The sequence below is a fragment of the Jaculus jaculus genome, chromosome 2 (genome assembly GCF_020740685.1).
Source record: "Jaculus jaculus isolate mJacJac1 chromosome 2, mJacJac1.mat.Y.cur, whole genome shotgun sequence".
In the NCBI taxonomy this organism is placed as follows: Eukaryota; Metazoa; Chordata; class Mammalia; order Rodentia; family Dipodidae; genus Jaculus; species Jaculus jaculus.
The window spans coordinates 29,193,057-29,208,119 of record NC_059103.1 but is presented as its reverse complement, the minus strand read 5'-3'; the positions used below and the strand labels follow the sequence as shown (position 1 = coordinate 29,208,119).

The following is a 15,063-nucleotide window of genomic DNA, read 5'->3' as shown; positions in this document are numbered from 1 at the left end:
ATATATAATTTAAATAATATTGGAATATATATTATAAATAACACATTGTCTGTTTACAGAGCTTTGATGGACAAACAAAATACAATTCCCATCTCATTGAAAGAAGAGAACTCAAGAAAAAAGCAACTGCTTAATTCTGTAAGCTAGTAGGAATAAAGTCCATTTGGACACACAGAAGGAATTAATGATCAGATCATTTGAAGAGAACTTAGAAGAAACAGTTTTAGACCAGGGGTCCATAGGCATTTTCTGTAAAAAGCCAAATAGCAAATATTACAGCACCAGATACAGTGGCACTCAGGAGCCTGAGGTTGGAAGATAACCCTGAATCCAAGGCCAGCCTGGGGCTACAAGTGAGTTCCAGGTCAACCTTGCCTAGAATGAGAGGCTGCTTTGAAACACACACACACACACACACACACACACACACACACACACTAGATATATACAGGCTTTCCAAGCAATATATTGTCTTTGTTCCATAATCATCTTTGTCTACAATTTTACATATATATATACATACACATACATACATATACATACATACATACATACATATACATATACATATACATATACATATACATATACACATACACATACATACATACATACATACATACATACATATGAGACAATGCTTGGGGCTGAGTAGATAGCTCAGTTAACAAAATACTTGCCACTCAAGCCTGAGTACCCAAGTTTGATATTCAGTCTCCATGTAAAAAGCCAGAAACTGTGGTGGGCTTCTGTAATCCTAGCACAGTGACAGTGAGGTGGGAGGCAACGGCATGAGAACCTACTGGAAGCTCTCAGCCAGCAAGCTCAGCAAAAAGATCAACAGCACAGCAAGATGCACAGAAACCCTGCCTCAAATGAGGTGGGGTATGGTGAGGATGACTCCAAAGTTGGCCCCTAGCCTCCACACATGCATTCACGAGGCATACACATACACACACACACACACACACACACAATCTTTAAGAAGGAAAAAAAGCTTCTTAACTCCAAATACTCTTCCATTGTTTGTTGATTCCCACTTTCCAGCACAAGATTAGGATGCCTACAGCCCCGACTTCCTTACAATTAAATCCAAGAAAAGAATGCACCCACTTCACACACTACCTCTTTCAGTCTCTCCAGTTCATTCTGGAGCGCCTGTCTGGATATTTCCACCTCGATCATCTGCTGCCGGAGAGTCTCGTTGTCATCTTCGGCTCTAGCACGCTTTTCTTCCACAGTCTCAAGTTCATGGTGCAATCTGACAGACACATCTTTGGCTACCTGAGTTGGCCACACAGAGAAAAATCATCAGAATGTGAAGCTTTTGGTGTGTTAAGAGTAGATTCCAGTTGGGCGTGGTGGCCCATGCCTTTAATCCCAGCACTTGGGAGGCAGAGGTAGAAGGTTCACTACTGAGTTCGAGGCCAGCCTGGGACTATAGAGTAAGCTCCAAGTCAGTCTGAGCTAGAGTGAGACTCCACCTCAAAAAAAAAAAAAAAAAAAAAACTACAAGTATATTCTACTCAACCTCAGGGGCAATATCACTAATATGGTTATTATTAAAGATTTTGGAAATTCTTAACAGACCTATATTTAATGAAAGAAAGTGTTACAAGTTGAGCATCTCTCATCCAAAATTCCCACATCTGAAATGCTCCAAAATCCAAACCTCTTCTGGTTCCAAACACTTTGCATAAGGAATACACAATGTATAATTTAAATCAAGAGATCAATATTATGAGAGGGACCGTGACTTTCATCTAAATTAGGGGCCACTTTGGATAGGCCTATTTCTTCCTAGAGTATAGGCAAGAATACTAATTCTAAGCATGCATGCTTTGTGTCAAACAAATCAATATTTCTATTCTTTAAGATAATATAAAACCTAACCTCCCCCCCCCCAAAACAGATGCTCAATGCAGTCAGTTTTAAATTATCTTTCACAGTTCTAATGAGGTTAAAACATTTGAATGTTTAAAGGAACTAAAACATCTTTACATCCCAAAAGCACATTAGGAAAGACTTTGTAGAGAAATATAAATCACACCTTCTTGTATTAAATGACATTTTGCTAGTGGCTTATAAGTTCTGTAGAATTGCAAAGTTTTTTTTCCCCTGTGATAATGAAAGCTAAATGAGATTTCACAGAAACTCTCGTAATAGGAAGTACATTATGCATAACCATTTCTAGATAAATGATTTGATAATCAGGTCATGGCAGAACCTTGAACAAGGGCCATGAAGTCTGGAATTTCTTCACCTCATTCCCACTTCTGCCAGAGGTTCTCTAAGATACTTGGGCAATTAGTTGTAATCCAATTTCCCTTCAGTTAAGCTATAACCCAAGTCTTAGGATTTTAGATTTTCTGCATCCTAGAAACCTATGTAGCTATAAAAATGTTAAGGGAGATTGACAAATTTTAAGGGTAGTCCTTGACTCAATTGATAACCAATAGATTTTTTTAAGACAGCTTTCAGATCTTTATGAATCTTGGCATAATATCTTTATAATTGTCAGACCAACTAGCAGGCATTAATTCTTTTATTTTATTATAGGTTTGTTCCTATGACTTTTTAAAAAATAATGTGTGTGTGTGTGTGTGTGTGTGTGTGTGTGTGTGTGCATGCACGCACATGTGCTCATGTCCATGCTAATGTGCACACACCAGTTTCCTGCTACTACAAATGAATGCCCATCCTGTTTTACATAGGTGGCTGGGAAATTGAACCTGGGCCAAAAGGCTTTGCAAGCAAATGGCTTTAATCACTTAGTCATCTCCCCATTCCCTGGGACTTTCTTTCTAAAGGTTTAGTTCAGTCTGCTTGATGACAGATTTAAATCTTGGGCCATCAGTCATATGGACTATACATCCTTTTTAGAACATGAAGAAAACCAAGAATGTTTACACTAAAATTTATGGTAACCCCAAAAAATGGTATTTCATCATAGCAGGGTGGCCCCATCTCTAAGTCCCAGTACTAGGAAGGCTGAGGTAGAAGGACTGTGCTTGAGCCCAGGAATTAAAAGACCAGCCTGAGCAGCATATAAGGAGAGAGCCCTGTCTCCAAAACAAAAATCAACCAACAATGACAAAGCCTAAGTTGGAGGGGTTTGGAGTTGCTTATCGCACATTTTCAAATGGGCAGACCTCCTGGGAATGCGCAGGCCACGAGCCGCTTTCTCACCTTCAAGTCCTGCTCCAGGCTTCGGATAAGTTCCCCATCCACCTGCCCCGTTTCTGCCACTTTCAGGCTTTTCTGCTCGGCTTTCCTGAGTCGGTACTGCAGGATTCGGCAGTTTTTGTTAGCACGGTCCAGTTCTCGCCGAAGCTCCTGCAGCTGGTAAACGTCTTCTTCTAAATAGCTGTCTCTCATCTCTTCCATCTCCGCACGGAGTTCATCCAGCTCATCCTAGGAAAGCAGACAGGGGAGGCACGTGGACCAGGTCCATCCAAAAGGACAGCATCTTTTCCCATCCACCATCCACCCCACCCAACCCAGATTGGTAAATGGCAAGTGCCTGCAACCACCCTTCAACTCATGGCCATGAGGGATGAGATGGCTAGGGACCTGGAAATCCTTAAATGACATAATGCCACCAAACATCTCACCCAATCACTTAGACCAGGAACTAAGGTCTAGCCTGGGTAATTCCTTGCAGCCTCTTGTAACTTATTCCATCCCTATTATTTCCTTATAAGTGAAATCAACACTGCAACTAATTAAGGCTTTAGATCCAAACCCAGCAATGAGCTAAGCTTCTAACTTTAAGGCACAATTTAAGTACCAACATGAGTCAGACAAACCCTGCCTTCAATGGACATAAACTTTAGTAGAACAATAGCTGCTAATTGCCCTGGAATTACAACAAGCCTGCAAAATGTCTCTAAAGTTGTGTTCTACAATACAAATTTCATCCTTGACTGAGGGATTCTACCTAATAAGAAACGTTTTCCATGATTTCAAGTGTATATTGAGTTTGATTTTTTTTTTCTTCCCATCTTTTATTATACAATCTGTTGTTTGGGATTGAGCTCCTACCCTAAGCCCCTAAATAGACCAACCTAAATAACAAAATGAAGTAATTCATAACAAATTCCATTACCAAGCAAAACTAAAATGCCATGTGACCTTTTGAGAAAAAAAAAAATCAGAAGAGAGCTAATGGAGTAATATGCCCCAAACAGATCAGCTTCAATGCCATAATAATGAACCCCCTATGTTTTAATCCTTAGAGATGGGAGTAACCCGAAATAACCCAATGCTAGCTAATCAGTTATTTTTCTCTGGCTATCTCTCTTGTCCCTGCCTTACAAGTAAAGTAACTTTAAAAGGACCATTCTCAGCTTTGTTCTTTGTTTCTGCTTTCTTTGGTCTGTCTTCTATAAATCCAAGCTCAGCTCAACAAGCCTGGTTTATGCACCGAAGTGTGCTTGACTCTAGAACTGCAAATGAAGCCATTTCAAATTTTTGCGATTTTGGCTGGTGACAAGAGAACCCATGGCTCCCCGCTCCCACACACACCTCCCATTCCACACCAGCACTCTATTCTCATCTCAGTGGGAAGCTATTTCTCCTTCCTCCAAGGCTCCAGTATTCCCAATTCTAACTCAGGATCCAGGCCTGTATCCCTTACATAAGCAAGAACAGGCACGGGGAACTCCAGGTTGAATGCGAGACTCTTTCTCACGAAAACAAGGGAAACGAGTAATAGAGGAGGTAATCTGACATCTTCCATGTGCCCAGAGCACACACATCCTCACACAAACAACACACCTCACACTACACACTACCCCCACACAATGGAAATGCTTCTCAAGTAGGTAGAAAGTCATTGTTTTACTGTCTAACTAATAAAAATACTTCATTACAAGCAATAACCACTGCACACTACTAAATTAATATACAGGTATTCAGACCCTGGCTCTTTCGCTCAAGGAAGGAGTTGTTTGTAATAGCATTTCCTTCTAGAAAGTATTTCTATAAAAGTTAAACCATTAGCCAGGCATGGTGGCACACACCTTTAATCCCAGCACTCAGGAGGCAGAGGTAGGAGGATCGCCATGAGTTCAAAGCCACCCTGTGACTATGTAGTAAATTCCAGGTCAGCCTGGGCCAGAATGAGACCCTCCATCAAAAAAAAAAAAAAAAAAAAAAAAAAGTTAAATCATTAATACCCAGAATTACTTATGATAAGGCAAACAAAAGTTCTTAAAATACTATGTAAGTATAAGATGCAAGATGCGGTATAAAAATGTTCCAGGTATAAAAATGTTCTCACATGTTGCATTCAAGTATTCCTATGCATTTTGTTCAATTAAGTCTGAGGCTTGGGGGCTGGGAAGATGATTCAGCAGCTAAAAGTGCATATTTACAAAGCCTGCCAGCCTGGGTTCAATTCTCAAGCTACCTACCAACAGCCAGATGGGCATTCATTTGCATGGGCAAAAGACCCCGGTGTGCACACACACGAATGCACACGTGCACAACAGTAAACAAATAACTAAGGAAAATGTTAATGCTAGATATAGCACAGAGATATGTAAAGACACATTACAGGCCTCCAAATAGTGAGGGCCAGACACACTCTCACCTCCACCTCATGGAGCACATGTAAACAGGTAATGTTTTGATAAATAATCACCAAGATTAGTGGCACCGAAAAGAATTAGAGAACACATTCATGCTGGACACGGTGATGCAAGCCTTTAATCATAGCACTTGGGAGGCTGAGGTAGGAGAATTGATGTGAGTTCAAGGCCAGCCTGAAGACTAGATAGTGAATTCCAGGTCAGCCTGGGCTAGGGTGAGACCCTACCTGGAGAAACCAAGAAAACAAAAGAGAAAGAATACATTCATTTTAATCACTGGTTTTGTAATCTCACATTTTATCTAAATTTCTAAACCAAAAGGGATCCATATCAAGCACTTTACCCTCATTTCTAACCCAAAAATAAACCTGTCAGGAATATACCACCTCCGTGTTGGAAACAGGGAGAGCAAACTGAGGCCAGTTAACATGTCCAAAGTCTCAGAGCTAATAAAGGAAGCCAGGCTGCAAACCTATAGCTGCCTGCTTCCAAAGACATGTGCACTTTCTGGGAGATACTACAAATTATTTGTTATAACCAAGACAGATGAGACAATAACAGACCTTCAGCTATACTTTTAAAAGCCCACCATCCATGTAAACTAACAAAAACAGCCTAGCAGTTAGAGCCCAACAATCATCAAGGTACTTCCAGGTCTTCAGGAAAAAAGTAAACGTGCAGCCAAGACATAAAGATGCTTATTTCAAAATTGAGAACAGGGCTGGAGAGATGGCTTAGCAGTTAAGGTGCTTGCCTAAGAAGCCTAAGGACCCAGGTTCGATTCTCCAGTACCCATGTAAAGCCAGATGCACATGGTAGCTAGAGACAGTGACATGCCCATTACCCCCCATCCCCGCTCACTCGCTCGCTCCCCCCCCCCCCTCTCTCTCTCTCTCTCTCCCCCCCCCCCATTAAATAAAATACTTTAAAATGAGGACACTGAGAATCTGAGTTCAAGTGTCTTCCCACTCACTACATGTCTTAGAAAAATAAGACTGAGAGCTGGAGAGATTGCTTAGCCATTAAGGCACTTGCCTGTGAAGCCTAACGACCCATGTTCCACTGTCCAGATTCCACTTTAGCCAGACGCACAAAGGTGAAGTAAGCACAAGGTCACACATGCCCACTAGGTGGTGCAAGCATCTGGAGTTCGACTTCAGTGGCTGAGGCCCTAGCACACCAATTATCTCCCTCCCTCCCTCTCTCTCTCTCTCTCTCTTTCTTTCTCTCTTGCTCTCTCTAAAAAAAAAATAAAAGAAAAAGAAAGATAAGACTGAGGTCAGTGTTTCAACTCTTCCCATGGAGTCTTGGGAAAAAAGCAATTTTTAGGTTTGGTGAAAGTTATAAGAGAACAAATTATAAACCCTGAGAGCCGGCAGCCACCACTTGAAAAATAAAAACTATAATTATTGAGATTGGGGTCATATTACATAGTGATTTTCAAACTAACATTACATTATACTCACTTTCTGAGGGCATGTTAGATTTTAGAAAACACTGTTTTCCAGAACCTTATAGATGGCTGCCATTTAAATGCTTGAGAAAATTAAATGAACTGGGTACAGTCGCTCAAGCCTATACTCCAAACGTTTGGGAGCTGAAGTTGTTGCACTGCTCTGAGGTTGAGATCAGCCTGTGTGAGTTCTAAGTCAGTCTGTCGGTCTAGGCCAGAGTAAGATCCTGCCTCAACACTGTCCCTCTCCTGACAAAAACCAAGAAAATCAAATGCACAAAAGGTGGAGTGTTTCTGACAGATATAATTTAGACACACTAACCAAATGTGGAAAATGTTTTGTCATTGTTTTTTATGAGAGGGAAAGACAATGGGGGTGCAAGGACCTTCAGCCACTGCAAAACAAACTCCAGATGCATTCCCACTTCATGTATTTGGCTTTCCGTGGATACTGAGGAATCACACACAGGTTCACGGACTTTGCAAGCAAGAGCCTGTGACCACTGAGCCATCTCCCCACCCCAAATTCTCTTGCTCTTTTATCCACAGAAACTAACCAGGAAAACAAAAACTGTTCCTTAGTCAATAGTTTATCTTATATTCACATCAAGTTGGTTGGAGTTTAAATGGTAGGTCATTAACTCAGTGAAAAGCTACTCTAGATTTAATGAGAGTTTTCAAATCTTTTGTAGAAAATGGATTCATTTCTTGAAGTCATCTAAAGCTGTCCAAATGCATATGCCCTTTGCCTCCAGATAAAACATCAAGATTTATTACATATACCAAATTAGAGATGCCGCCTATGCCAAGGAACAAATTAATAAAAGAACCATTTTGTCCGTAAATATAAAAAATAACCAAATCCATGATTTCTTAATATAACCACTTCTTTTTTATTTTATTTTTTCAGTGCTGAGTACCAAGTACAAGGCCTCCTGGGTGCTAGGCAAACACGCTACTACTGGACTAGATCTCCAGCCCTAATCAAAACTCTTCATACTGATGCTATGTAAATCTCCACCTCTCTTACCTCAAAATGAACAAAGTACAATGACATATCTGTGAAAATACCATAATGAAACTGGTCATTTTTGCATATGTGAAGTTTCAAAACTCCACGAATTCCTTGTGAATTAACCAAACTTGAAACATTAAAAAGCAGTGCTTTGGTTACTGTTGCAATCATCCTGTCTTCCAAGAGTTGTGGATAGAAGCTATTGGCTTTTGTCATATATGCATAATCTGCCACATTTCCCTGGGGACAATGGAAACGTTCTATGCAAAGTCCCAGCTGTGGCTAAGGAGGCACGGGGACTGCTACTATTGTTTACCAAGCGACCGTCCATCCAGCAGCTGAGGAGCGACTGGCCTGGATCAGCGTCATCTTGCCACCTAAGATCAGCACAATGGTGCTTTCACACTGAATGAAGAAGGCGTATGGAAAGCAGAATGTGCAGAAAGAATAAGGAATACTGTCTACATTAACCCCTACAAAAGAAAGAGGAGGGGAAGGGAAGAGAAGGGGAGGGGAGGAAGAGGGAGCTGACACCCTCAGGCTACGAAGAGCCGCCCATTCATTCTTCCTGAAGTATCCTCCCTCTAGGTCTCGCTCAATATCTGGCATCCAGGCAAACGAATGAAGCACACCAAACCAGAGAGATGGCTTAGTGAACTTGCTGGTAAAGCCTGAGGGCTCAGGTTTGATGACCCAGTATCCATGTAAAGCCAGATGTACAGAGTGACACATGCATCTGAAGCTTCTCTCTCTCTCAATCTCCTTGCAAGTAAAAATATAAAACAAAATGGAGGAAGCCATATCATTGCCTGACTCGCCAAGAGAATGGATGGGAAACAGGATGGCAAAGCTGGGTTAGTAGGGAGAAACTGCCACCCACAGAAGTAAAACCTCAGAGGCCACGGGTATGGCTCAGTAGTAGAGCATGCGTTCAACATGCACAAGGCTGGGGTTCAGTCAAAAGCACCTCTCAAATAAACCAAAACGTCAGTGATCTCTCAGGAAATCACTCCTCCCAAGAAGCTGAAGTTATCTGACCTCATTTTCTTTTAACTAAAAATAATTCATATGAAATAACTGAGAAAACAGGGTAAAAAGAAAGAGTCCTTCCCAGCCCAATCCTGGGCCACCTTGCCAGGCAAAAGCACTGAAGGTTCCCTGTCTGGGGGCAGGCTGTGAACACATCACCAGGAAGTCCTCTCAAAGCACTTTCAAAACAGGCCAATAGACTCGGTAGGGACTGCATTGAGAAAAGCTTGTGGAAATGAAGGATATAATTAATATGTTGACGATGAACAACCCGGCTTGTCTGATTGTCCTAGGGCACTCAAGCGAAACAGCCTGGCAGAGAGGCACCACACTAGTGTTTTGTGGAAGTCAGTCCTCAGAATTTCAGAAACTTGCCTAGGTTTGTTTGAGAAAGACACAAGGGCCTTAGATCACTGGAGCGTGCATGCATTTCTGAATCATGAAAGACACCTCTGAGTTCACTGGAGGTCAAAGGACACCACAGGTGAGTTTCTCCCAGTGTGTTTATGTAAAAGCCAAATATCTGGGTTGAGTCACTTTGCCTTTTTTTTTTTCTATCTATTCACTTAGTATCCTTTGATGAAAGGAGAGAAAGTAGGGTCAAAGATGACCCCACATGCTCCACAATACACAAAAGAAGACATGCGATAAATAAATAGATAGGGCTGGAGATATGGCTTAGTGGGTAAGGCATTTCCCTTCAAAGCCAAAGGACCCAGGTTTGATTCCCCAGAACCCACGTAAGCCAGGTACACAAGGTGGCACAAGTGTTAGGAGTTCATTTGCAGTAGCTGGAGGCCCTGGCATACCCATTCTCTCTCCCTCTCTCTTTCTCTCTGTCCCTCCCCCTTTTCTCTCTCTCAAATAAAGAAAACAATTTAAAAAGAGAGAGAAAGCCAGGTGTGGTGGCACACACCTTTAATCCCAGCACTTGGGAGGCAAAGATAAGAGGGTCACCATGAGTTGGAGGCCACCCTGAGACTCATAGTCAGCCTGAGCTAGAGTAAGGCCCTATCTAGAAAACCCATAAATAAATAAAGAAATAAATAAATAGATAGATAGATAGATAGATAGATAGATAAAATAAGAGAATTCCACTCACATTTCCTGATCTATAAGGCATCTTCCTAGAGTTATGCCAACCTTATGTTCCTGGTCAATGAGGCCTTGTTTGAAACTGACATTCTTGCACTGCAATGGTAACAGCAGTGTCTTCAGAAATAATATGGTCACTACCATCCAGAATATACTGAGGTAACATCTCTGAACCAAGCTTCTTCTTGTTAGACAACACTTGAACAGATGGATATTATATGTAATTGCAAGAGTTCTGTGCAGCATTCCCTAAAGAAAGCAATAGGTCTAAGATGCACTTATCTCTATCATCTAAAAACAATATTCAATAACAAGTGAAGTTCAGATTATAATATATGCATCCTATCCACTATGTGCAAAGAAAAGCATGATATGGCCCGCACCTCATGAGCTCACTGATGCTCAGAGTCCAATTTTACACAAGTGGGCAATATCCCTGACCTGCAGAAAAGTCCATCAGAATTCTTGTTTCTTTCCAAAACTGAATTATTGCAATTGAAGCCATGGAAGGACTAAGCATATACACCACACACATATACACGCAATTTATTCTGGCTTCCTACTCTCCTTCAGACCCCCTTCCCTCAATCAATTCTCTCTCTTATCCAGGATGGACTCAGGCTTAGCAAACAGATGGCCCATGACGCTTTCACCCCAGGAAAGTGCAAGTTAATTTCCTGCAAATTTAACCTGGCCAGGGAGATCTGTATGGCCCTTCCTACGCAAGCCAGTAGAGAGTTGATCATTACGGGCCTTTCACCTGAGAGAAAGCAGAGTTCTCCAAGGAAGCAAAGCAGGGGGACATGGGAAACTGATAAAATAGCTCTGAGGCAATCTGGTAAAGGCTACACTGAGAACAGCTGCCAGATGGAGGGATGGAGCTTGATACACCGACTCTGGTGCTCCAGCAAAGAAGCAGTATGACTTTCTGGCTGGACAAGTGACCCTGGAAAAGTTCCTTGAGTTTCTGGTCCCTGTCATCCTGTCTATGGACTCGGAGTTGTGATACATATGACAGCAGTAGAGGGTTGGGGGTGGCTATGAATCAGCGGTACAGCCCTATACTTACTTAGCATGCTTGGGCCCTGCATTCTACATGTAGCACAGGGCAGGAGCCACAAAACAACACCCATGTTGTGAAGATCTAGCGAATGTCTAATACAATACAACAGAGACCCGGGTGGGGTAGATGTCCCATTTGTTGAGAATCTAATCATGTTAAAAAAATATAAGTTAAAAAATAAATAAATTACTCAGCTACTCAGCATGAACTTTGAAATGATGGCCAGGTTGCCTACTTTGAGATCAAAGACATAGTGAGAAATTCCTTTTATTTAAAGAAACTCCATTTTCTATTGCTCATCAATCTTAATTTGGAATACAGCTGGGGCTACAGAAAGCATCTCTAGCTTTTTCACCTCAGGGACATTACATTTGCAGGGAATTTGCAAAAGTGCTGCTTGCGTGAGAGCCATGCCACCACACAGTTGCTGCTTCTCGGCAGCTTGGAGCATCACTGTGCTGTGTGTTACATAACAGTAAGTGACAAAAACAAATGCATTATTGAAAACACCTTGCCCCAAGCCCCAAAGTGGTCTGTTCTCACGTTTGTCTTCTCTGAGCTTTGTCTTTTAGTAAGATAACCTAACCACTGGCTCACCTGGTCAGAACAGCTCCTGATACGAGCTACCTAATGTACTCATTTCCAGCCTGAATTGCACACTTCACTACTTTAAAAAACCCAATCCTCAATCCCAGGAACTCAATCAAGTTAGGTTCAATAGTCGCTAAGAAAACAGCTAAAACTCACATAACCCACTAATGATGTGGGATCAAGGCTGTGCCTCTGGTGAATATTCACTAAGATCTTAAGAGCTGCATGAACAGAATTACACCCCTGCAGTTATTTCTACACTATTCCCTTTATTTTCTCTTGAGTTACCTCAATTATCTTTGAACCCCCCCAACACACACACACACACACACACACACACGCACGCACGCACGCACGCACGCACTGCCCAAACCATCTGTTCCACAGACCAGCGCTTCTCTGTGTAGAAAAAATGGGCCTGGTTTATGCATCCCAGGGCTCACAAGACCAGGGCTACTGCTGGCAGGTGCTGTAGGAAAACACTCAGTGCGGGAGGCTGTCACTCCTTCCAAAAAACTCAGGTATGTGGCTTTTCCTGACAGGAAACCCAGCCTGTTGACACCGGAGGGGCTGGCTACTGAAATGTCACAAGTTCAAGGGATCCCTTCTGAATTAAAGTTTACTGCTAAAAGGACCAGGTCCCTCTGCTGGGCGAGAAGAACCTTGGAGACTGCAGCGTGGGTCCCTACCTCTTTCTGAACTTGCAGGAGGGGCGGCAGGCAAGACTGCGGTCTAGGGGTCACCGCACTTTGCCAAACCCACACACACCTCACCTGCACATATCCACGCAATGCCTCGGCTGAGCGGCTAGATAACCTTCTTCAAAAAGTGAGGCTGGCCAAGCGTGGTGGTGGCGCACGCCTGCACTCGGGAGGCAGAGGTAGGAGGATCGCCGTGAGTTCGAGGCCAGTCTGGGACTACACAGTGAATTCCAGGTCGGCCTGGACTACAGAGAGACCCTAAGTGAGGCTGCTGGCGGCGGGAAGGGGTGGCGGGGGAGTCAACAAACGAATGCAAAACTACGCACTGCCACCTCTCCCCTAGCATGTCAACAAAAGCTAATGGCATCAAGTCAGGCGAGCAAGATTTGTAAAATCCGGACAAGCGAAAGCGGGGAAGGACCTACAGGTCCTACTGCTGCTTCCACAAGTTTTGGTTTGTTAGCAAGATCACAAGAATGGGGGAGAGAGGGGAGCAGCGAGAAAGTTCAATGAAGAAGGGGTGGGGCAAGGAGCTAGTGAGGCCCCAGGAGACTTGAGCTTTAGGGACCCCACTGGCACCAGTTGGGAGGGGGGGCGCCTCAGGACACCTGCCACCCCCGCACTACTCACCTTGAGATAGTCATTCTCCGAGCGCAGCTCTTCTATCTCCCGCAGCAGCTCCTCCTCCGCAGCCACCACCACGAGGCGAGGCTGCTCGCCCTGACCCGGCTCCTTGGGCGTCCCGGGGACCCCTCTCTCCGGTGGCGCACCAGGCCCTGGAGAGCCTGGAGGGACCCCGCTTGGACTGCTTCGGCCCCCAAGACAGGTGCTGATGCCCTGGGGTGTCGTCAGGAGTACAGGGGGCTCCGGGCTGCCCAGGGGCGCCCCCCGGCCTGCAGAGTTGGGCGTGGGTGCTCCTCGCAGGAGTTCCCGGTCACTAGAGCCTGTGCCCGACTCGCCGTCGCTGCTGGCCGCGGGGAGCAGACGCTGTTCATCGGACAGGGGTTCCGAGGGGCAGTCGGAGAGGTCGGAGCTGCTGTCCGTGTGGCTGATTCCCTTGCCAGGGACCAGAGAACCCGCCGCCGAGGTCAGTGAGAGGGTCACGGAGGGCACCTGTGTGGTCAGGTTCAGGGAGCCGATGGCACGGGCCGGGGGCGTCCCGGGTCCACGTTTGGCCTTGCGGCCCTTTGCAGCGGCGGCGGCGGCGGGAGACAGTTCGGCGCTGGGTGGCTTCCCTGCCCGGAGCAGTGGCTCCGCGGGGACCGTGCGTGTTACCCTCCTGGTGCCCGGGGTGGCCTTGGCGCCGCCCGCCGCCCGGACTCCGATGCCCGGCGGCGGCTTGTCCTTCAAGCCCGGGGCGACACCGCTGCGCCGGGAGAGACGGCTGGGCGCGGCCGGGGTCCCCGGCGACGGCGGTGCTTTCCCGGTGAGGCTGGGCGAGCGCGGGGCGGCGGACGCCGAGGCTCGGCCCGAACCCGGGGTGGCTGGGGCTGGAGCGGTCGCCGCCACGGGCCGCGTGTGCAGATCCTTAAGGAAAGGTCTGGCGGGAGAGGGCGCGCGGTGCAGCCGCCTCCTCTCGGCCAGCGGGTGGAGGTGATGGTGGCGATGGTGCTGGCCCGGAGGCTGCGGCTTCGAGTCCGGGGAGCCTCCACCCATGGGGCCGTTCAGCGTCTCCATGGCCCGGGCGGTGGCCTCGAGCTGCAGCTCGGGCGGTAGGTGCTCGGTGCGGTGGCGACGGCGGCGGCGGTGGTGGTGGCTGCTGCGATGGTGGCGTGCAGCCTCCCCGTGCGCTCGCTCATCCCTGATCCCCGACCCCACCCGGTCTGCACCCCACGTTCCCGCCGTCCCCTTCCCCTCGGCACACTCCTCCAGGCCTTGAGGATCCCCGCGGGGCTCGCCACCGCCCGCTCTCCGAGCCTCGCTGAGGTCACCAGCGCTGCAAATCTCCGGGACACAACCGTGCGGCGGCTCTGGGACGCTCGCATCCACCCCGGACTGCGCGCATGGAGATCGCAGGGTCCTCCGCGGCCTCACACGGCGACACTTGTCTGGGGACTGCGCTGGTGGCGCGCGCCCGGCTCCCGCGTCCCTCTTGCTCCCCGCCCACCGCTGTAGTCCGCGCCCCGCAGCACCCGCGGATCCGGCCCGCGCCGCCCGGGTGGAAAGAAACTGCACGCGCGTTCCCCGGAGCCCCGCGCCCCGTGCGCATGCCCCGCCTCCAGCCAGCCGGCGCCCGGCAGGGGTGGGGGTGGGGAAGGGGCGGGACTCAAGGGCGGGGCCTGAGCTTCGCCCCGGCGCCCTCGTTGCCTTGGAACCCTCTTGGCATTTGCAGGCCCTAGAGACGCCCCCTCGGAGTTGGCTAAGGAGGGGAGAGGATGGGCACGGGTCACTTGGGGAGGTTGAAGATCCCAGAGGTGCGGATGGGCCTCTTTGTGGGTGCCGGCTTTCCCTCTGTGTACCAGAGCCCTGCCAGACCCCTCTATCCAACTCCTTCCTGCCAACTCCTCCCCCCCCTTCAGAAT

The 15,063-nt window shown here is 46.5% G+C and overlaps 1 protein-coding gene across 5 annotated transcripts in view; it reads right to left on the bottom strand.

Annotated features, from left to right (window-relative positions):
• Mtcl1 (microtubule crosslinking factor 1) overlaps window positions 1–14,218 on the bottom strand; it is a 138,133-nt gene extending 123,915 nt beyond the window's left edge. For 4 of the 5 annotated variants that reach the window (XM_045143903.1, XM_004662671.2, XM_045143904.1 and 1 more), the window contains exons 1-3: window positions 13,172–14,218; window positions 3,190–3,414; window positions 1,126–1,284 (exon numbers count right to left, since the gene is read on the bottom strand). In XM_045143903.1, the coding sequence (XP_044999838.1) occupies window positions 1,126–1,284; window positions 3,190–3,414; window positions 13,172–14,218 (1,431 nt within the window). The remainder of the gene's footprint in view (window positions 1–1,125; window positions 1,285–3,189; window positions 3,415–13,171) is intronic. The other variant, XM_045143906.1, reaches the window with a different exon arrangement.
• Window positions 14,219–15,063: the final 845 nt, after the last annotated feature.